Genomic DNA, 21,359 nt, shown 5'->3' with positions numbered 1-21,359 from the left:
TGCGGGCTCTTGAATACCCTGCTCAGGAGCTGGAGGTGGGCTACTCTGCAGACTCCAGGCCATGAAGGCATGGGCTCTTGGGAAGCCCGGGAAGATGTCAGGCTGGTCTTTCCATGCCCTTGTATATCTGAGACCAACTGTCACTAAATGTTTCCCTTACACCCTGGACACACAGCTAGACTCTACTTCTCAGGTTCTCTTGAAATACAAGTCTTGGCCAAGAGTGTGGAGGGAAATGCTGTGTATCACTTTGAGGTTGAGGCCATCAAAGCCTCCCACAAGTGGCCCTTTCTCTCCCCATGTACTTATGATGTTGATGCTCAAGGCAGCTTGAGAACTACCTGCTGAAGGCAGGGTCTCTCTCGCCAAAGGTCCTTGATTCAACAGTATGGAGCAGAGCTCTCATCTCAGCCAACTGGATTTTATCTGACCAACAGTCCAACATCTATTGGGTTGAGCCATGAGGTTTCAGGATTTATGTTATGGCTGCTAGCTTTTATTAATGCAGACCTGCAGACCTATGGGACACAGGGGAACTAACTGGGGTTTGGTGGGTTGTCACCAGAGGTTTATTTATTTATTTTTAAGACAGGGTGTCACTCTGTCACCTAGGCTGGAATGCAGTGGGTCAATCATGGCTCACGGCAGCCTCAATCTCTCAGGCTCAAGTAATCCTCCCAACTCAGCCTCCTGAGTAGCTGGAGCCACAGGCAAGTGCCAACACACCTGGCTAAGTTTTTTAAAAAAATTTTATAGAGATGGGGTCTCACTATGCTACCCAGGCTGGTCTTGAACTCCTGGGCTCAAGACCTCCCAAAGTACAGTGATACAGGTGTAAGCTACCATGCCCAGCAGTCACCAGAGGTGTTTTTTTGTTTTGTTTTTTTTTTGTTTTTTTTTTTTTTTGAGTCTCACTCTGTCACCCAGGCTGGAGTGCAGTGGCCGGATCTCAGCTCACTGCAAGCTCCGCCTCCCGGGTTTACGCCATTCTTCTGCCTCAGCCTCCCGAGTAGCTGGGACTACAGGCGCCCGCCAACACACCCGGCTAATTTTTTGTATTTTTTATTAGAGACAGGGTTTCACCGTGTTAGCCAGGATGGTCTCGATCTCCTGACCTCGTGATCTGCCCATCTCGGCCTCCCAAAGTGCTGGGATTACAAGCTTGAGCCACCGCGCCCGGCCACACCAGAGGTTTATACCCTGGTTTACCACTGTTGTTCCTCATCTCACTATTTTAAGCCAGAACAAATCAGATAAAAGAACTTTAATGCAGAATTTTGATGTTAATTAAAAGCTAGCTTGTTGGAAACTCTGTTCACTGCTATCTCAGGAGGGGGTGAGCTGATATTCCCAGAAGCCTACCAAAATGCAGGCACTTTCTCAGGGGAGGCTTACTGGCACCCGAACAGGTAGAGGTCTCTGGAAATACTTTTGGAAGCTGAAGAACGCTCTGATATGGAATGTAACATTTTTAGGGCAGAGGTGTATTTTTTTTTTTTTTTTTTTTTTTGAGATGGAGTCTCGCTCTGCCAGGCTGGAGTACAGTGGTGCCATCTCAGCTCACTGCAACCTCTGTCTCCCGGGTTCAAGCGATTGTCCTGCCTCAGCCTCCCGAGTAGCTGGGACTCCAGTCATGTGCCACCATGCTCGGCTAATTTTTTTTTTTTTTTTTTGAGACGGAGTCTCGCTCTGTCCCCCTGGCTGTAGTGCAGTGGCGCGATCTCGGCTCACTGCAAGCTCCGCCTCCCGGGATCATGCCATTCTCCTGCCTCAGCCTCCTGAGTAGCTGGGACTACAGGCGCCCGCCACCGCGCCCGGCTAATTTTTTTGTATTTTTAGTAGAGACGGGGTTTCAACGTGTTAGCCAGGATGGTCTCAATCTCCTGACCTTGTGATCCACCTGCCTCGGCCTCCCAAAGTGCTGGGATTACAGGCGTGAGCCACCGCGCCCGGCCTAATTTTTGTATTTTTAGTAGAGGCAAGGTTTTACTGTGTTAGCCAGGATGGTCTCGATCTCCTGACCTCATGATCTGCCCGCCTTGGCCTCCCAAAGTGCTGAGATTACAGGTGTGAGCCACCACGCCTGGCCCCAAGAGGCGTACTCTTATAAGCTCATGAAGACTTGAAGGAGGTGAGGAGTCTCTGCCCTGGGAATCCTCTCATGTGCTTTCAAGGTTTTTTTTTTTTTTTTTTTTTTTTTTTTTTTTTTTTTTTTTTTTTTTTTTTTGAGACGGAGTCTTGCTCTGTAGCCCGGGCTGGACTGCAGTGGCCGGATCTCAGCTCACTGCAAGCTCCGCCTCCCGGGTTTACGCCATTCTCCTGCCTCAGCCTCCGGAGTAGCTGGGACTACAGGCGCCCGCCACCTCGCCCGGCTAGTTTTTTGTATTTTTAGTAGAGACGGGGTTTCACCGTGTTAGCCAGGATGGTCTCGATCTCCTGACCTCGTGATCCGCCCGTCTCGGCCTCCCAAAGTGCTGGGATTACAGGCTTGAGCCACCGCGCCCGGCCTCAAGGTTTTAACTGTCTTCAAAACTGTTAGAAGGAGCCCAGATCTCTCCTTAGCTTTTAATTTATATTTTCAAGAGTCTGAGACATTTTCACAGCTATTTGTTATAGGCAGGTCCAATTCAACATTTAAAGATCTAATTTAATCACCCAATCACCCAAAATAGAAAATATGAGTTATCTTTGATTAGACTTGTCAGTTCTACGTTTGACATTCCAAGCTCCTTAATTCTACTTTCCTACGGCGCTGCCTTAGTTTAAGCCACTCATTTCTTCCAGCTCCACCACCACCAGGAGCACTACTCTAACAGGTCTCCTTGCTTCCACCATCACTGCATCCTACTTTGTTCTAACACCACCGTGGTTAGCCAGTGATCCCTTAAAATTAGGACAGATTATGTCACCCTCTGCTCAAAGCCCAACAGCTTCCCCTGTCATTCAGAAAATCCAGAATCTGGCCTATGAGGCCCTTGTCACCCTGATCTGGCTGCCCCTCTTGCTCTTCCCATCCCTGACTCCACACTAGCCACATCCTTCATCACAGCAAACACCGCCCTCAAAGCTTTGGCTCTTGCTCTCCCTTCAGCCAGGAATACTCTGCCCTTAGGTATGGAGCGTGAGGGACATGAGGGACATGACTTGCTCCTCATCTCCTTCAGGCCTGTGGTCAAAGGACTCCAATCAGGAAGGCTTGCTTTTGCCACTGCCTGAAATGGCCACCCACCCCTCCTTTTGTCTCTCCACTTATTTTCCCCTTAGCATTTCTTTTTTTTTTTTTTTAATATAGAAAACCTAGGTTTATTCATTAAGCTATTACAAAAGCAAAACAATTACTATTTGGAGTACTGTGAGGATTTCATCCCAGATTCACTGGTTCTGTTACAGAAATGAATCTAAAAGTTTGGAAATTAAAGGATATAAGCTAAGAGGTTGTAACAGAGCAGCAGGGAAACACTTCCCAGCTCCTGTGCCTTTTCACCGCATAGGTCGGCGACTGGCTTACAGAAGACGCACACAGTGAAGGCAGGAATTACAGGCCTACTCGGGGTACCTAGATGCAGAAAGTTTTGGGGTAAATAATAAACTACAAATACCCTCTTGGTTAAGTTAATTCACCTTTGTTAATAACGGTCATAGTATCTATCTTCTGCTGGTGACTTGTTGTCTCAGTGTGGTCTGTCTCAAGAAATAACTGGTTCAGGCTGGGTTTTAGAAAAGGAAAAAGACTTTCATTAACTTTGCCCCAGAGTGGAAGAGGCACCGAGTTCTCTCCTACGGTTAGGAGCAGAATCTTTTTTTTTGAGACGGAGTTTCTCTCTTGTGGCCCAGGCGGGAGTGCAGTGGCGCGGCCTCGGCTCACCGCAACCTCCGCCTCCTGGGTTCAAGTGATTCTCTTGCCTCAGCCTCCCAAGTAGCTGGGATTACAGGCGTGCACCACCACGCCCGGCTAATTTTTGTGTTTTGTAGTAGAGACGGGGTTTCTCCACGTTGGTCAGGCTGGTCTCGAACTCCTGACCTCAGGTGATTTGCCCGCCTCGGCCTCCCGAAGTGCTGAGATTACAGGTGTGAGCCACCTCGCCCGGCCAGGAGCAGAATCTTAAACCAGCATAAATCATGTTCAGTGGCCGGGCGCGGTGGCTCACGCCTGTAATCCCAGCACTTTGGGAGGCCGAGGCGGGCGGATCACAAGGTCAGGAGATCGAGACCATGGTGAAACCCCGTCGCTACTAAAAATAGAAAAAATTAGCCGGGCGCAGTGGCGGGCGCCTGTAGTCCCAGCTACTGGGGAGGCTGAGGCAGGAGAATGGCGTGAACCCGGGAGGCGGAGCTTGCAGTGAGCCGAGATTGCGCCACTACACTCCAGCCTGGGCGACAGAGCGAGACTCCGTCTCAAAAAAAAAAAAAAAAATCATGTTCAGTGATCAACATCTGCTCCCTCACGCTGTCCAGCAACTGTTGGTGTGGTATCGACCTCCATCCCATCTTCATTATCTTATTGAATCTCCCGTCCTGACCCCAGCCGTATTACACTGGCTGTTCCTTAGCACTTATCACCATCTAACTTACTACGTAATTTACACATTCTTCTTGGTAATTGTCTGTCTCCTTTACCAGACTCCAAGCCACAAAAGAAGTTTGCCAGTTTTGTTCGCTGCTGAATCGCAGTGCGCACTGTAGGCACTCAGTAAGCACAGTCCTGTTCTGGTCAGCAGTGGGCCACATATACCACAGTGGTCCCATACGATTATAATGGAGCTAAAAAGTTCATATTGGCTGGGCGTGGTGGCTCACGCCTGTAATCCCAGCACTTTGGGGGGCCGAGGCAGGTGGATCACGAGGTCAGGAGATCGAGACCATCCTGGCTAACATGGCAAAACCCTGTCTGTACCAAAAATACAAAAAATTAGCCGGGCGTGGTGGCGGGTGCCTGTAGTCCAGCTACTCGGGAGGCTGAGGCAGAAGAATGGCATGAACCCGGGAGGTGGAGCTTGCAGTGAGCCGAGATCGTGCCACTGCACTCCATCTGGGGCGACAGAGCGAGACTCCGTCTCAAAAAAAAAAAAAAAAAAAGTTCATATTGCCAGTGAGGTGGTGGCCATGGAAACATGGTAGCACAATGCATTCATTACTCACCTGTTTGTGGTGATGCTGGTGTAACAAACGTACTGCACTGTTGTGTAAAAGCACAGCACACACAATTATGTATAGCACATAATACTTGATAATAAATGACTCTGTCGCTGGTTTATGTATTCACTATACTATACTTTTTATCATTATTTTAGAATCTGTTCCTTCAGTGGGTATTCTGGAAGGCACTGTTATCATAGATGACAGCTCCATGTGAGTTACTACCCCTGAAGACCAACCAGTGAGACAAGATGTGGATATTGATGATCCTGATCCTGTGGAGACGTGGGCTAATGTGTGTGTTTGCATCTTGTTTTTTATCAAAAAGTTCAAAAAGTAAAAATAAAAATAACTTAAAAATAGAAAAAAACTAGGCCGGGTACGGTGGCTCAAGCCTGTAATCCCAGCACTTTGGGAGGCCGAGACGGGTGGATCACAAGGTCAGGAGATCGAGACCATCCTGGCTAACACGGTGAAACCCCGTCTCTACTAAAAAATACAAAAAACTAGCTGGGTGAGTTGGCGGGCACCTGTAGTCCCAGCTACTCGGGAGGCTGAGGCAGGAGAATGGCATGAACCCGGGGGGCGCAGCTTGCAGTGAGCCGAGATCCGGCCACTGCACTCCAGCCCAGGCGACAGAGCAAGACTCCGTCTCAAAAAAAAAAAAAAAAAAAAAAAGAAAAAAACTATAGAATAAGGATATAAACATATTTTTTTACAGCTATATGTGTTTGTTTTAAGCTGTTATTATCGAAAAGCTAAGCAAATTAAAAAGTTTATAAAGTAAAAAAGTTACAGTAAACTGTTTATTAAAGAAAAAAATTTATAAAGTACTGTAGCCAAAGTATACAATGTTTACAAAGTCTACAGTAATATAATGTCCTAGGCCTTCACATTCACCACTCACCACTCATTTACTCTTAACATGATTTTAGTAGCCAAGCCAATCTCGACGAAGGAGCAGCTGCTGCTACAGATCATCCTGTGTGCCCTCTCACAGACACCCCAAGACTTCAGGCCTGGGCCTGCAGCCCCCTTCCATGGTGAGAAGCAGCTGCGGGGCCCCTACAGCGTTGTGCCTCAGCCACGAGGGGTGCCTCACACATGCCCCTGCATGGGAGGAGGTGGGCTCATTCTCCACCAGACAGACAAACAGAAAAGGCCCCAGGGAACAGGTGAAGGTTCTGAAGCAAGAATTTATTCCAAGCAAACACGTGGGCATGGACAGCTATCTCAGAGCCTGCGTCACTCAGCAGAGTCACACATTTCAAAGCAGGTCACACAAGTCCCTCATGAACAGTCTTCCAGCTTCAGCCCTTCTCTTGCCACCTCTGTGGTCTGAGCTGGGGGAGGGGGAGGGCCTCCTAGTTCCCAAACAAAACACAGGTACCTAAGGGCTGAGAGAAAATTACGCAGCCTTATTTTTATTAGTATCTATCAAGAAAAAAAAAAATCAAAATTCCCTTCCTGCTCCAACCCCACCTCCACCAACCGGGCCCTCAGGGAGCAGCGTCTGCCCAGTGAGGACCTGCTGCCAGAGCTGTCCTTGGAGCCTGGGCACCTGTGCACGGCCACCCCTCATGCCTGTGAGCCGCCACAGGTCCCTTCCTCCACAGTGTGGGGATGAAAGGGCGGCTGGTATTTCTCCAACCTTCAGCTGTCGGTCTTGGGCACTTGGAAAAGATCAGCGAGGTCCAGCAGGGCTTGGCGGATGTGGTTTCCAAAGCGCTGGGCATTCTGTGGGAGCCAAGAGCTCAGATGCACCGTCATATATGCACCCACCCCGCTGTCCCCACAAGCAAGGACGCCTCCCCGGCCAAAGACACCTGTGTTCCCGGGCAGCCCCAGGTGGCACCCTTCCTCAGGCCTGAGCTGGGGCCGGAGACTCACCGTCTCTGAGCTTGAGAACTTGCTGGAGATGTGGAAGAAGATCGTGTTCTCGCCCGCGATCATGTAGGAAACTCCATAGCCATCATCTGCTACCTGAGGGCAACACGAAGGGTGAAGGAGAAGGGCAGAACTCAAACCCTGAAGATCCGAAAACCAAGCTGATGTGGAACTTGTTCTTCCCACAGGAGTTGCAGGAACGGGCCCCAGCCCGACACTGCATTTTTCCTGAGGACCACCCCCAGGAAACCGTGAAAACCAAAGAATGCTGCCCAGAACCCACCAAGGGATCTAGGACCTCCCAGTTTCCCTCAGGGGGCCTGTACTCTAGATCACGCTGTCTCTCTCCAGAGGGTTCTCTAGCCTTCTGACAAACTAGCCCACGAGGAGGTTTCTGTGGGAGGCAGCTGCACTCTCTTGGATAAGCAGACTTCAGAAGCACCCAGTGCACTGCCCAGTACCCTGGAAACCAGCCCCAGGCACGGTCACGCTCCAGCAGGGAGGTATTTGGGATGGGCGGGTCCCAGGTACCTGGCTGCCTGAGTCCACAGCTAACATTCTGCTTCCGTGCAGGTCTGGGGTTATGCTCTCCTCTAAGCAAGGTGCTCCTGCCTCTGGTCTGACCTCAGGGCCTGCACTCGCCACTGAACCCCTCAGGGCCCTGGTGCTGCCCACCCATCCCCTTCAGGGCACTCACAGGGCCAAAGCCACCTCCAGCACCCAGGTGATTGGGGTGCTGCTCTGGGTCAAACATGCGGATCTGGGATTGGGGGATCTGGCTGGTGGAGAGACGCCAGGGTTCCGAGAGCACCTGCAATGGAGGCCGCAGCTGGTCAGACGCCACACACCCAAAGCACCTGTCCGACGGGTGGTGTCTGCGACCTACTCTGAGCCAGGCACTGTTCTGCTGAGGGTGCAGGAGCTCCCTGGCCACCACCCCGTGGTCCCCTTTGCACATGCCACATAAGGCTTGTGTGAGCTGCCCAGCCCCCACTCTGCTCTGCCTCTCCCCGCCACAGCCTCACTAGTCTCAGTAGTGCTGTCACCGCCTGACAGACCATACGTTTGTCTGTTCCCTGTCACAAGAACACCAACACCACGAAGAGGATGTTGCTCCCACTGGGCCCAGGACCGCAGGCCCAGCTGGGGTGTGGGCGGGAAAGCTGGCCCAGCCCTCCAGGGAGCTTCAGGGGAGCCAGCCAGACAGAACACAGGCCGTGCTCCCTCATGAGATGGCCCAAGCCCTGGGTGTAGGAGGGCAGTGGGACAAAGGACACACCCAACAACGGTGCTGACCTCAGCGAGGAAAGGAGAGCTGACTCCCAGGTACTTGGAGACCAAGTAAAGGCAGAAGAGGTGCCTGTCGATCCCTGCCCCGGTCATGGCCAGGCGGTACATATTCTGGTGCTTCTTAGCAGCTTTCTGGAAGAGATCTCGCAGGTCTGCTTTCTGTGGGGCAGAAGTAAAGGGGTGAAGAGTAGCCCTGACCCTCCAGGTAGACAGGAGGCAGACGACCGTGGCCCCCATGCGGGGTAGAGGACACTCACCGCGTGGGACCTCTCCACCATAGCCTGCACAAAGGCTGTGGACTCGCTGGTACAGGAACGCACGGTCTCAGTCCGTCCCTCCCGGAACATTCTGGTCATTGAGGCCTCATAGGTCAGGCAGAACTTACCCCTGTCCTGGGATATACAGAGGGGTGAATCTGGCAGGCGGACCCTGGCACCACCCTGCCCTCTCAGCAGCGGGAGGTGGGGCCCCTACCCGGAAGTGCGCCAGCTGCAGTGCGATCTGCACAAAGGCATCGGGGCTGGTCCGGCACTTCTTGATGAGGCCTTTGCCAAAGGGCAGGAACTGGAAGCAGTACAGCTCCACATCGTCTGCCAGCGCCTTGGCCACCTGGTAGGAACTCTCGATGACCGCCTGGCACTGCCAAGACATGGGAAGGGTCAGCTGCAGGCAGGGCTCTCCAAGCAGGACTCTGGGTCATATCCAGGAGGCATGAAGTTTAGCTGGTGGAAGAAGGGCACAGCCGGCCAAGACATGGGAAGGGTCAGCTGAGGGCAGGGCTCTCCAAGCGGGACTCTGGGTCACGTCTAGGAGGCATGACATTTAGCTGGTGGAGGAAGGGTACAGCTGGCCAAGACATCTTCAGGAGGAGGGTATGCAAAAGACAATCTGAGGGAGAATCAGCCCCCAGAGGCTGGGCTGAGCTTTGTAAGGAAGAGGGAAGTGCTGAAAATGCTCCAGGGGCCTGTGAGTGCCTCCTTCATCTCATGGCCTTCTCTAAACACAGATGGCCCCACGGGCAGTGGGTGGTCTCTGTCCTCCCTGAAGCCAGTTTGGACTCTACGGGTATCCTGAGATGTGCTCTGTGCCTTCCCGAGGGCTGGGTCAGGCAGTGGGGCCAGCAGGGGAGGAGGAGGAGGAGGGGGACTCAGGCCTTGTTGGGGTTGTACCCGCCTGCTGCTTTGTGGTCTCACACCTGCTCTGGGAGCTTCCAACCCACCTGTTTTGGAATGTCCCACTGCAGCCGCGTAGGAGGTGGGAGCGCAGGGTTCGGTTTGCCCAGGCAGTGCCCAGTCTCCGTGTAGCCCAGGTGGAAGCTGTCTGTGCCCAGGACAAACTGCAGGGAGAGGATGAGGCTGAGAGGCCGGCCTCATCCCCTCCAGCCTGCCCTGCAGCTTCCCTCTGCAAGGCTATTACCTCCCAGAGGTGGCCAATGATGGGAGCATCTGCCCACGCATGCTCTGCATTGAGACCCAGCTGGCCATTCTTGAAGGAAATAAGAGTGAAGGATTTGTCAAACCACCTGCGGGGAGAGTAGACACATGAAGAAGCAAAGCTGGGAATGTCCAGAGGAGCCTGACCTGCAACCCCAACCTTTAACCCTAACTCGGATGTTACCCTAACCCTAACCCTAACACTAACCCTATTCTCTCTCCTCTCTCTCTCTCTGTTTAATTGAGATGGGGTCTTGCTCTGTTGCCCAGGCTGGAGTGCAGTGGTGTGATCTTGGCTCCCTGTAACCACCCGGGTTCAAGGGATTCTCCTGCCTCAGCCTCCCGACTAGCTGGGATTACAGGTGCCTGCCACCACGCCCGGCTTCTAACCCTACTCTCTAACCCAAACCCTAACCTTTAACCCTAACCACTATCCCTACCTAACCACTAATCACAATCCTAACTACTTTTAAGAAGGGGTCTTGCTACATTGCCCAGGCTGGTCTTGAGCTCCTGTGCTCAAGTGATCCACCTGCCTCGGCCTCCCAAAGTGCTAGGATCACAGGTGTGTGCCACCGCACCCAGCTCACAACCTACCTGTTATCTTTAATCCTCTAACCATAACCCTAACCTTTAACCCTAAGCTATGACCTGTGGGGCGGGGGCAGCCGCACCTGTTGTAGCAGTTGCCATGTAGCAGGGCCTTGCCATAGAGGCTGAGGCTGGCCTCGTCTTCGGGGTCATAGCGGTAGGACTCCTCATCCAGGGCCACGAAGAAAGCGGCACGCTCGATGGCCTCCAAGGCAGCCTTGTTCTTTCCAGAGCTAAAGAAGGCCTGGCGTGCCTGCGCCCACTCCACCCTGCCGCACGAGGCAGGGTAAGCAGTGGGCACATGGACGGGATGAGGGTGCCTCCGAGGGCCTGGCTGGACCTGGAGATGGGGGGGTGCCAGGCTGGACCTGGAGACTGGGGGGGTACCAGGCTGGACCTGGAGATGGGGGGGGTACCAGGCTAGGCCTGGAGGTAGGGGTGTGTGTGCCAGGCTGGGCCTGGAGGTGGGGGTGTGTGTGCCAGGCTGGGCCTGGAGGTGAGGGTGTGTGTGCCAGGCTGGGCCTGGAGGTGGGGGGGTACCAGGCTAGACCTGGAGATGGGGGGGTATGTGCTAGACTGGGCCTGGAGGTGGGGGGGGTGCCAGGCTAGGCCTGGAGGTGGGGGTGTGTGTGCCAGGCTGGGCCTGGAGGTGGGGGTGTGTGTGCTAGACTGGGCCTGGAGGTGGGGGGGTACCAGGCTGGACCTGGAGATGGGGGGGGTACCAGGCTGGGCCTGGAGGTGGGGGTGTGTGTGCCAGGCTGGGCCTGGAGGTAGGGAGGTGCCAGGCTAGGCCTGGGGGTGGGGGTGTGTGTGCCAGGCTGGGCCTGGAGGTGGGGGGTACGTGCCAGGCTGGGCCTGGAGGCGGGGGTGTGTGTGCCAGGCTGGGCCTGGAGGTGGGGGTGTGTGTGCCAGACTGGGCCTGGAGGTGGGGGGTGCCAGTCTGGGCCTGGAGGTGGGGGTGTGTGCGCCAGACTGGGCCTGGAGGTGGGGGGTACGTGCCAGGCTGGGCCTGGAGGCGGGGGTGTGTGTGCCAGGCTGTGCTTGGAGGTGGGGGGTGCCAGGCTGTTTTGGAGGGTGTCCCACCCTCTGCACATTCTCACCTAGCTGCCACCCATCAGAGGGAGGTTCTGCTGGCTGTCCTGCTGCCATTACACCAATGCCCCTCCCCTAGTTGTGCCTCCAGCTTCCAGTTCCAGGGTGGCAGGCAGGGCCATGCTCCTCTTCTCATGGAGCCCTGAACCTCAGGGTGAGGACAGTCCCTCCCCACAGGCTGATACCTTCCTCCTGCAGTGAGGGCTGCCAGCTTCTCCTCCCCAGGCTGAGGTGGGGAGGGGTCGTCCAGGATCCTCTGGAACTGCATCTCCAGATCCTGAGGCTTGAGCAGACGGGAGCCCTCATAGAGCCACAGCTTGAAGAAGCGTCCCTTGTGGTAGACAGCCACGTGCCGGCTGTCTGAGAGGTGCTGCAGCACATCTGTGATAGAGGCCACGGGCAAGCTGAGGCAGGACCCCGGCTACATCCTGGGAAGGGCCCACCTCCCATGCACTGGGTGTCCCTGCAGACCCTGCTTTGCTCAGCCTCTGCCTGGGCCTTCCTGCCCCCTGGATGGGATCCGAGTGTCCTAAACCAGGCCCTGTGCTGGTGCTTCCGCTACCTCCCATATAACACCAACAACAATCCTATGAAGTATTTCACAGAAGAAGAAACACACTAGGAGATTGTGCAAACCGCCTAAGGATACAGTGTCAGAAGCAGGGAAGGCTGCTGCCTCTGCCAGACCCCTGGGTGCGCCTCTCCCCTCCTCTGCTGGCTCCATGGTGGCACCTGGCCTGTCCTAAGCTTTCGGCTGCAGCAGGATTCCCTTCACCACGCACAGTGAGCCCCGGAGGCGCGGGGGCTCTGCTCTGGGCCCCGTGGGGTCCCTGAACCAGCATCATGCCTGTAAATAACAGATGTCTAGTATCTGTCACAATTGACTACTGTTCACAGTTTCAGGACCCTGAGACACTGGGGACGCTTGGTGATGAGCAGGCAGGAGGGCAGCGAGCCAGCCAGACGGCCCACAGGGAGCAGGGAGGGCTCAGTTACCTGTCTCCTTGCCCGGGACCCGAGTGGTGTTGAACATCCTCTCCATCTGATAGGAGCACATGGGCACTATGCCTAGTGCCATCACCTGGGGGAAGGCCCAGCATGGCTCAGACTCAGGTCTCCTCTCCCATCCCACCTTCAACCCTGACACAACTCACAGGCTTGATTTCTTCACGGTCCAGTTTACGGCGATACATGATCATGGCGTGGATGGTGTTTCCCAGGCGGGCTGCCTGCACGTCTGTATTCTTGATGAGCACAAGGTCCTACAGAGAAAGCAGAGCCCGCGGGGTGGGGGCCTCTGTCTGGGTGTCACCTGGGTCTTGCTGACCCAAGGACCAATCTATTTGGGGACCTGAGGTGTTCTGTCTCCCTCCTCCGGTCCATCCTGCACATGCTGTCAGGGTGAGCCTCCAGAAATGCACAGCTGGTCACAGTGACCCTCTGCTCCAGCTTCAGCCGGGGATGCTTTTTCAATTCTTTATTTTTTAGAGTTAGGGTCTTGCTCTGTCACCCAGGCTGGAGTGCAGTGGGGCAAGCATGGCTCACTGCAGCCTCAAATTTCTGGCCCTAAGTCATCCTCCTGCCTCAGCCTCCTGAGTTGCAGGGATCAGAGTCATGCACCACCATGCCCGACTCGGAGCTGCCTTTTTATTTATTTATTTATTTATATTTATTTATTTATTTATTTATTTTATTTTTTATTTTTTTAATTTATTTTTTTGAGACAGAGTCTCACTCTGTCACCCAGGCTGGAGTACAGTGGCGCGATCTCGGCTCACTGCAAGCTCCGCCCCCCGGGTTCACGCCATTCTCCTGCCTCAGCCTCCCGAGTAGCTGGGACTACAGGCGCCCGCCACATCGCCCAGCTAATTTTTTGTAGTTTTAGTAGAGACGGGGTTTCACCGTGTTAGGATGGTCTCGATCTCCTGACCTCGTGATCCACCCGCCTCGGCCTCCCAAGGTGCTGGGATTACAGGCGTGAGCCACTGCATCCAGCCTGAGCTGCCTTTTTATAACCTATTTTATGTGCTTGTATTCTACTTATTTTGCTTTGATAAAGGGGTTCTACCACTAAAAAGCAGTTTAAAACCTCTGGTATGGACAAGTTGTGTGTAAGTTCCTGGAAGGACAGCTTATGGAGGAGAATTCTGATAGACTCTGGCAAGTCAAGTGTGCTTTGGACAGTGGAAAAGGAGAGAAGAGGCGTGCCATACAGCCCGGGTGGCTGGGAGACCCAGAGACTCAGAAGGGCCAGTTACATGGGGCAGAGGCAGACTGTAACCTCCTGAGCTCTAAAAGCAGCAGCCTGGCCTTCATTCTGCTGTCCGGCTCTGCAGAGGGACACAAAGCAAGACGTGTTCTAGACAACTCCCTGGTTATGGTGTCAGGGCAGCTGGGAACCCATGGCCAGGAGACCAGTGAGGAAACCAAGGAAAGAGGTGACAGAGCCTGAGCTGGGTAGGGGCAGTGACCCTGGGACTCTGAGAGAGGCGGTGGCAGGCTGGGGGTCACCACTCTCCTCATCCTCAGGATCTCCACTGCCCCAAAGCTGCTTCTGGACTCTTCTAGGATCTCCTCTCCCTCTGCCCTTTCCCTCAGGCCTCACTCCATAACCCCCACTTGCCCACGGAAGCTGCTACCAGAGCTCCGGGCTATCCTCCAGGTCCTCTGCCTTGGAGCTGGGACAGAGTGAGGACGCGCGGGGGCCTGGGGGCTCCAGTTCATACCATGACATAGTAGTTGCTGTTCACCATGAGAGGGCTCCTGCCTCGAAGGTAGATGTACTCTTCCCACCAGTCACTCACCTGTGGGCAGGTGGAAGGTTAGAGCTGGGGCAGGGGCAGCCAGGACACATGGCAGGTGACAATGAGCCGGGGGCACAAACTTACATAGTTACTCGCCCACCATGACTTGAGCACCAGGTATTTCTGCAGCCTGGGGGCAGTCTTGTTCTGGAATTCTTTGGCCAGCATCTCCATGCGGTAATATTCCTCATCATCCAACAAGGGGCGCACAGACTCTAGGTACTGTCCAGCCAGTTATCATCACCGTGGGGTCAGATGGCGAGGGCTGCCTCTATCTTAATCCTCTTCCCACCTCTTCCTCCTCACCCAGCCCCATTATTCTCAAGCCCTTAAGACCACTCTTTGCACAGAACCTTATATTTGGAAACATCTCCTGAATCCAGCCTCCCCTGCCCACTGGGATGCCCAAGCGAGGCCCTCACCCGCTGAATTGTGGCTGACACCCTGGGCACAGGAAGCTTGGGCAGAGATGTCTGGAAGCTGTAGAGCATGGGGTGCCGGCTGGATAGAAGGCGGACACACATCTGGGGGTACAGAGCAGAGTGCTGGGGTGGGAGCTAGTGGCAAGAATGGAAACCAACCAGCAACTCCCTGAGACCCTCAGAACCATCCCAGCCCCTCCAGGACAAACCACACAACAGGCACCAGTGCCCTGTCTGCCTCTCCCTTCTAGCTCAGAACCCTAAAGGAGCCCAAAGCGTCTCAACCCAGGTGCCTGAACCCCTCCACTGACTGCTGCTCACAGCCCAGATCCTGGTCAAGTTGCTGGTCTTGCCATGCATCTCAAACATCCACCCATGGTAGGAGAGAAGCAGCTTCAGGGTTTGGCGGAAGAAGAAGATGCCCGTCACCCAGATGCCCGTGGAGAAGATGGCCATGCTGAGAAGTGCCCGGGTCTGCGGGGTCTGGTAGGGGCCACACCTATTGGAGAGGGGGCAAAGGCTGCAGGGCGTCCTCCTGAGGCCAGCCTCGGGTGGCTGTGAACTGTCTCAGGGGAGACATCAAGAGGAAGAACCTCCCTGGGCACACTCATGTCTGACTGCAACAAATAAGAGTTGATATAGGACTAAGACAATGGTTGTCATATGGGAGGGCTGCCCTGTGACTGCCAATGGCTATTGTCCTGTATCTGCCCAGCTCAGAACCTCAGGCTTGGGAGCTGGGCCCAGCCCTCCCTGGTGACACCTGTGCCCTTCCAGTTTCACTCCTTACCCCTGAGGGAGGCATCTCTGGATGCAACCGACCAGCCCCAAGGAGACGTCCACGTTGCAGAAGGAGGAACCCACTGTTGCCATGACGACGACCAGCCAGCTGGTGGGGCTGCCAGGGTACACACCCCTGAGGATGCCATTCTGCGGGCAGAAACAGGCGCCCTTATGGAGCCGGAGGGCGTGAGGTTAGCCTGCCTGTGAAGTCTTGGAAACCCGCTCCTGGTCTTGTCCTGGACGGCGTTCTCTCCTGATGCCCTGCTGTGCTCCTTCCTCCTCCACACCCACAGCTCCCTGTGTCGGACCACATCCTGTGCACCCCTCTGGCGTCTGCACTTCCAGAACCTGTACCGAGCGGAACTGCCAGCCAAGGAGGCAGTGAGGGACCCTAACAAAGCGGTTAACAGCCGACAGCCGGCCTCTGCCCCCGCTGTGAGAGCTCCGTTCTGCACCTGCTGGGAGAAGCACCTGTGCGCACCTTGATGCGGATCAGGCGTTTCTTCCAGGAGTTGATCCCAGACAGGTAGACGTGTTTCAGGGCCTCCCGACTGAGCCGGAAGTCGACCCCCTCTGGGGTCACCGTGAACTGGAAGGCCACGGCCTGGTGCGCTTCCGCCATCCTGGGGGTTGGTCGGCACCTAGGACGGGGGCAGGTGGGTGCGCGGGCGCGCTTAGGCAGGCCGCGCGCCAGCTGCGCCGAGACGCCCCCAGCCAGTCCGCGACCCCTCGCACCCCCTACCCCGCGACTAGCGGCCGCCCCCGGCCCGCGCCCCCCGCCAGGCCAACCGCCGCCAAATCCTCGCGCCAGCCTTCCGGGTGGGCACAGCCACTGTGGCGCAGGGGGTTTGGGCCTTGAAAGCTGCAGGAGCCCCAAGGACGGTGAAGTGCAGCCTGGAGTGGGGGGCGTCAGCGAGGGCGCGGGCAGGGAAGAGAAGCGCCCCTGGAAGCGGAGTGGCCTGGACAGAGGCAGGGTTCAGGCACCCGCCCTTCCCCGCCCGACCGCGCGGGCCCCAGCGCCATCCTCGCCCCTGTGCAGGGCTGGGGGCCCAGACCCCCGCGGGCCGCCCTGCGCCGGCCCCTACTCACAGCTCAGGTTCGCTCCTGTCCGCGCGTGGGGCCAGCCACTCTGGCCCGTGTCCCCACGTCCTTCAGGCCTAGCCACCCCCGCCCCGCCCTCACCAGGAACCTGACACCTACTCCCAAATGGGGTCCGGAAAAACGTGGGGCGGGAACCAGACCACCCGCCTTCCGCGGTGGGAATTGCAGGGCGGGGCTGGGTTTCTGCGCCGTGAAGGTTGCTCAAAGGTCTGGGAGCCTGGGGGGCCCCAGAGAGTCTCGTGAGGATGGTAGCATTAGAGCTAAAAATAGCCAAATGTAGGGAAAAGGTCACCGATGTGTCAGCTGTGCCTGTTCTGGGATCGCTGGTGCCCCGGGCAGCATCCCCACCTCAGGGTCGTCTTCATACCCCCATCACTCTCCTTCTCCTCCCCAAGTCCTAGTATTTACTATTCTAGGCTGGAGCCAGGGGAGTGGGGAGGGATGGGGGACCCCCATTGGCAGCATGAGCCCTCACCACTTTCAAGCCCACAGCACTGAAGAGTCCCTTTGTGTGTACTGCTTGGTTTGGTGTTTCTGCTGCTGCTGCTCAGCAGGGCCAGGACAGGGTGTGAAGGAAGAAGTTTGTTTATTGTGTTACATACACAGCACAGGGCTCTGGCCTGCCAGCCATGGAGACCTCCTCAAACTCAGGGAGAGGCCGGTCTCCTGAACCTCAGTTTCACTTGGGGGCTCAGCCCAGTCCCCAGGGCCTTCTGCTCGTTGCTCCTCCCTCCAAAGTCCCGCCCTGGAGGCTCCAGGAGAAATCCAAGGAGTGGGAGGGTGGAGAGTCAGGGTGAGGAGTGGACACTGGTCAGCTGCCCCTTCTGCTGGAAGTAGAACTGGAACCGAGACTGGGCATAGTCCTAGGGAAGGAAACCCACCCCACACAGTGGTGAGAAGACGTGGGACCAGCATTCTGCACCCACCTCAGGCTGCCCACAGCCACCCAGGACTCCCCAGGCCTCCTGGAAGAGTGTGGCTGCTGCTGCTCCCCAGCCCCCAGCTAGCAGCATTCCCAGTCCCAGGGTCACTTACCAAGTAACCAAATTCTATGGTGGACATGGATGCCTGGAGGATGGACCACAGACCCCAGAAGAAATGGGATGCCAGAGCATACCTGGGGGGAGGGCAGGAAAAGTAGGGGTATTCAAAAGCACATCTGGCTCTGCTTGAATGCCCTCACCCAGGCTGGCCAATCCCTACAGTTTTAACTTCTCCCCCACTGTCCTAACCCCACTCTGCACAACCACCTTCCCTGCAGCTTGATTAATCTGCCTCTTCCCCAATCCCCCTTTCCTCTGCTCTGCCCTACCCCGCCCCGCCCCTCCTTCCTCACCGACTGACTTCTACCAGCAAATCTTCTTCCAGTTTTCTCTGCTCCTCTTGGGAGAGGGTCTCACCTTTCTTCGCCTCTGCCAGGTAATGGCGAATAAAATGCAGCTACGATCAACGGCCAAGAGTCAGGAACTGGGGAGACTGTGGAGTATTTCCCAGGTAACATCCCTTCCAGCCATTCCTTCCAGACTCCACCTCCCTCCTTCCTCACAGGATGGGTCCTGCTCCCCAGCCTCTGGCCCACATACCTGCTGTCCTTGAGTGGGGTAGTCTGTGGGCCTTGCTTTGTAGAAAGGCCATTCCTCGTGAGTATAATCATAAACCCACTCACAAAAATGGTTCCCAATGTCAAAGCCCCTGGGAGAATAAGGTGGACATTCAGTCCCCAAATGCCCTGGGCAGCTGGCCTGTTTTCAAGTGCCCTGTGGGAACAGATCTATGGGAAGCCATCTTTCCAGTCTCACCTATAGTTATAACTGCTGTACTCGAAGTCCACCAGCATGAGGCTGTCAGCATTTTCTGGCTCTGAGAGCAGCAAGATGTTCCCTGGGGGAATGGGGTGAGGTTCTGCTCACTCCAGAGCCCTCTGGCTCCTCCATCTTGGGTTGGGAGACTCAGATGTCTTCTCCTACCTTCCTGGATGTCATTGTGGCAGAAGACGACTGGCGATGGGGTAGACTCTAGTAACTTCCTGCAGGGGTATGGGAGCATGAGTCCTGAGCAGGAGTGACTAGAGAAGGATCAGAGCCACACTAACAGGCCAGGCCCTGACACCAGCCCTCAGCAAATACTGGAAGGGCGGACACCATTACCATTAGCCTTGTCCTGCCTGCCCTCACCTGAGGTTGCCCATCTCATCCTTCAGGCTGTACATCTCCAGCAGGTTCATCTCAGGGAGGCCAGTTGGGGGCAGGTCCTGGATCTGTTTTAGGTACCTGAAGCCCAAAGAATAGGATACACTGGCTCTGATATTCTTTCCCATCCCTCTCCTATCTACCCCTCAGGCCAGACTACTGCACCCCTGCTCTTATCACTGTGTGACTTGTCTGGCAATCATTTCTTCTTTCTTTTGAGATAGTCTTACTCTGTCACCCAGGCTGGAGTGCAGTGGCACGATCTCGGCTCACTACAACCTCTGCCTCCCTGGTTCAAGCAATTCTCCTGCCTCAGCCTCCCGAATAGCTGGGACTACAGGTACACGCAGACATGCCTGGTTAATTTTTTGTATTTTAATGGAGACAGGGTTTCACCGGTTGGTCTCGAACTCCTGAGCTCAGGCAATATGCTCGCCTCAGCCTCCCAAAGTGCTAGGATTACAGGCATGAGCCACCGTACCTGGCCTTGGCAATCATTTCTTTTCTTTTTTTGTTTGGTTTTTTGAGACAAGAGTCTTGCTCTGTCACCTAGGCCGAAGTGCAATAGCACGATCTCAGCTCACTGCAACCTCTGCCTCCTGGGCTCAAGGGATCCTCCCACCTCAGCCTCCTGAGTAGCTGGGATTACAGGTGCCTGCCACCACGCCGGGCTAATTTTTGTATTTTTAGTAGAGATGGCATTTTGCCGTGTTGGCTAGGGCAGTCTTGGAACTCTTGACCTCAAGTGACTCACCCACGTCGGCTCCCAAAGTTCTGGGATTACAGGCATGAGGCACTGCTTGTGGCCTCTGGCAAACATTTCAAAGCCTGTTCTGTGAGAGCCCATGATATCAAATCCTGCCAAGTGGAGGGCTGGATAGAGCCCCGGACACATCTGCTGGCAAAGAGGTTCAGCTCAGGTGTACAGGAGCCCTGAGGAGGCTCCTGACTCACCGCTCCATGGTCCCAAACAACCAGTGGGGCTCCTTGGTGAAAGGCATCTCCATGCCATGGAATTGCGCCATCTTCGTGGCAATGGCTGCTGACAACACTGGCTCTCGAAGCTCTTGAGTTTTCAATGGCCGGCTCTGCACCCAGGAAGCTATCAGGGTGGTGATGGGGCTGGGGCAGGAGGGGGAAGGATTGGGGCAATGGGGGGAGGTCAGGGTTTGGGGGGAAATTCCCTACTTGGGGTGAGGGATGTGAAGGCAGACATTGGGCACTGGGGTAGGGTTAGGGAGTGGAGGTGCCTTGGGGAGGAGAAGGTAGGACTGGGCTCGTACTGGGATGTACTGTTCCAGCCGGCCCTCTGGGAAGACGCCATACAGCTGGGGCCCCAGCGACCGCTCCGCAAGGATAGCGAACATCACGCTTTCCAGCACCAGGGAGTCCACGCCCTGAAAAAGGATGGATAGCAAAAGGGCCAAGGCAAAGTGGCACAGGGACAGACATGAGGGCTTGCTTTCCTCCCACCAGAGCTGGGACTTCTGGTCCAATTGCCTGGAGGCTCTGGAGCACAAGCTTTCGCGTTGGTCTGTTTTTATTTAGAGATGGGGTCTCACTATGTTGTTCAGGCTGGTCTCGAACTCCTGTGCTCAAGTGATCCTCTCGCCTCAGCCTCCCAAAGCGCTGGGAATACAGGCCCAGGCTTCAGTGTGAGAAGGTGTTACTCAGACTGTGAGCCTCGCTGTCCTTAACTGCGCAATGGGGACACTACTCCCCGCATCCCGTAAGCGGCAGGCCCTAAAGCCACTGGCGCTGCGGCGCTCACACCCCCCTCACCTGCAGGATGGCTCCGTACAGCCGCAGCAGCACCTCCCGGGGCTCCTCGCCAACGCTGGGCAGGTGGTCCGGGAGCGAGCAGCGGAAGAGCAGGTTGCTGAGGCCTCCGCTGCAGACCCACACCAGGCGCGCTCAGCCCGCGGGCGGCCCCACCTGCCGCGGCCCCGGCCCCCTCCCGGCCAGGCCGGCCCCGGCCCCGCCCCAGGCTCGGGCGCAAGAAGGGGCGAAAACATGGAGCATCCTGAGGACCCCGCGGCTGACCCCTGACCCCGATCCGCGCACCGGAGAGGCTGACCCCTGACCTCCCACCTCACGGGGTAAACCCTCAGCTCCTCGGGCTGCACTCGGCGCCAGGCCCCGCCCAAGTACTCCCGGCACCACTGGTAGGCTCGGCGCTCGGCGTCACGCGACAGCGAAGAGGCGCGCCGCCGTTTTGGGGTAGTGTCCGGGCACTTAGACTGCTGCAAGCCGTCTTTGGCCAGGCAGCCGCCAACAGCCCCGCCTCCGGCCACAGCTGTCCCCTCGGCCGCCATGGCGCGGGATCCACCGGGCCCCACGCCCAGCTGCGCTCCGCTCCCTTCGGACGGGCTCGGTTCCTTCCGGCCGCGCTCGGCTCCTCTTCCGGCCGGCCTGGGCGTCTCCGGTCATACTCGGGTCTCTCCGTCTCTATTCGGCTCACGGCTGCGGCGCTCGGCTCTCTCCGTGCCCCGGCCCGGGGGCTCTTTCCGGAGGCCGAATTCCGCTTATCTCCGCCGTGCCCCGCCCTTATGGGCAAGGACCAATGGCCTCTCTCTGGGCGGGGCGGCTGTTGGACGACCTGGGCCAATCCGGGGCGCCGGGGGCCAATCA

The 21,359-nt window shown here is 56.0% G+C and overlaps 2 protein-coding genes across 7 annotated transcripts; both read right to left on the bottom strand.

Annotated features, from left to right (window-relative positions):
* Positions 1–6,312: 6,312 nt before the first annotated feature.
* CPT1B (carnitine palmitoyltransferase 1B) lies at positions 6,313–16,993 on the bottom strand. Of its 6 annotated transcripts, none has more exons than XM_038007227.2 (20): positions 16,528–16,993; positions 15,920–16,079; positions 15,446–15,606; positions 14,977–15,154; positions 14,656–14,757; positions 14,318–14,455; positions 14,156–14,233; positions 12,584–12,691; positions 12,426–12,510; positions 11,615–11,810; positions 10,421–10,606; positions 9,730–9,835; positions 9,533–9,649; positions 8,788–8,952; positions 8,571–8,705; positions 8,320–8,472; positions 7,721–7,834; positions 7,027–7,119; positions 6,788–6,873; positions 6,313–6,533 (listed from the first exon to the last, which is right to left on the bottom strand). In XM_038007227.2, the coding sequence occupies exons 2-19, from the start codon at positions 16,058–16,060 to the stop codon at positions 6,790–6,792; spliced, it is 2,340 nt and encodes a 779-aa protein (XP_037863155.2). In that variant the 5' UTR covers positions 16,061–16,079; positions 16,528–16,993; the 3' UTR covers positions 6,313–6,533; positions 6,788–6,789. The 6 variants fall into 6 exon arrangements, with proteins under 6 accessions (XP_037863155.2, XP_072862626.1, XP_007974465.3 ...); XM_073006525.1 differs by having other exon boundaries at positions 6,313–6,500; XM_007976274.3 differs by having other exon boundaries at positions 15,446–15,585.
* A 115-nt stretch (positions 16,994–17,108) lies between these two features.
* On the bottom strand, positions 17,109–21,224 carry CHKB (choline kinase beta). The gene is made up of 11 exons (XM_007976271.3): positions 20,820–21,224; positions 20,511–20,619; positions 20,012–20,125; positions 19,683–19,816; positions 18,714–18,809; positions 18,507–18,565; positions 18,339–18,420; positions 18,123–18,231; positions 17,876–17,979; positions 17,575–17,656; positions 17,109–17,402 (listed from the first exon to the last, which is right to left on the bottom strand). Exons 1-11 carry the CDS (start codon positions 21,041–21,043, stop codon positions 17,328–17,330), a joined length of 1,188 nt encoding a protein of 395 aa, XP_007974462.1. The 5' UTR covers positions 21,044–21,224; the 3' UTR covers positions 17,109–17,327.
* Positions 21,225–21,359: the final 135 nt, after the last annotated feature.

This window comes from Chlorocebus sabaeus, chromosome 19 (assembly GCF_047675955.1).
Source record: "Chlorocebus sabaeus isolate Y175 chromosome 19, mChlSab1.0.hap1, whole genome shotgun sequence".
In the NCBI taxonomy this organism is placed as follows: domain Eukaryota; kingdom Metazoa; phylum Chordata; class Mammalia; order Primates; family Cercopithecidae; genus Chlorocebus; species Chlorocebus sabaeus.
Note: the sequence above shows the minus strand (reverse complement) of the source record. Positions and strands in the feature narration are given on the sequence as shown.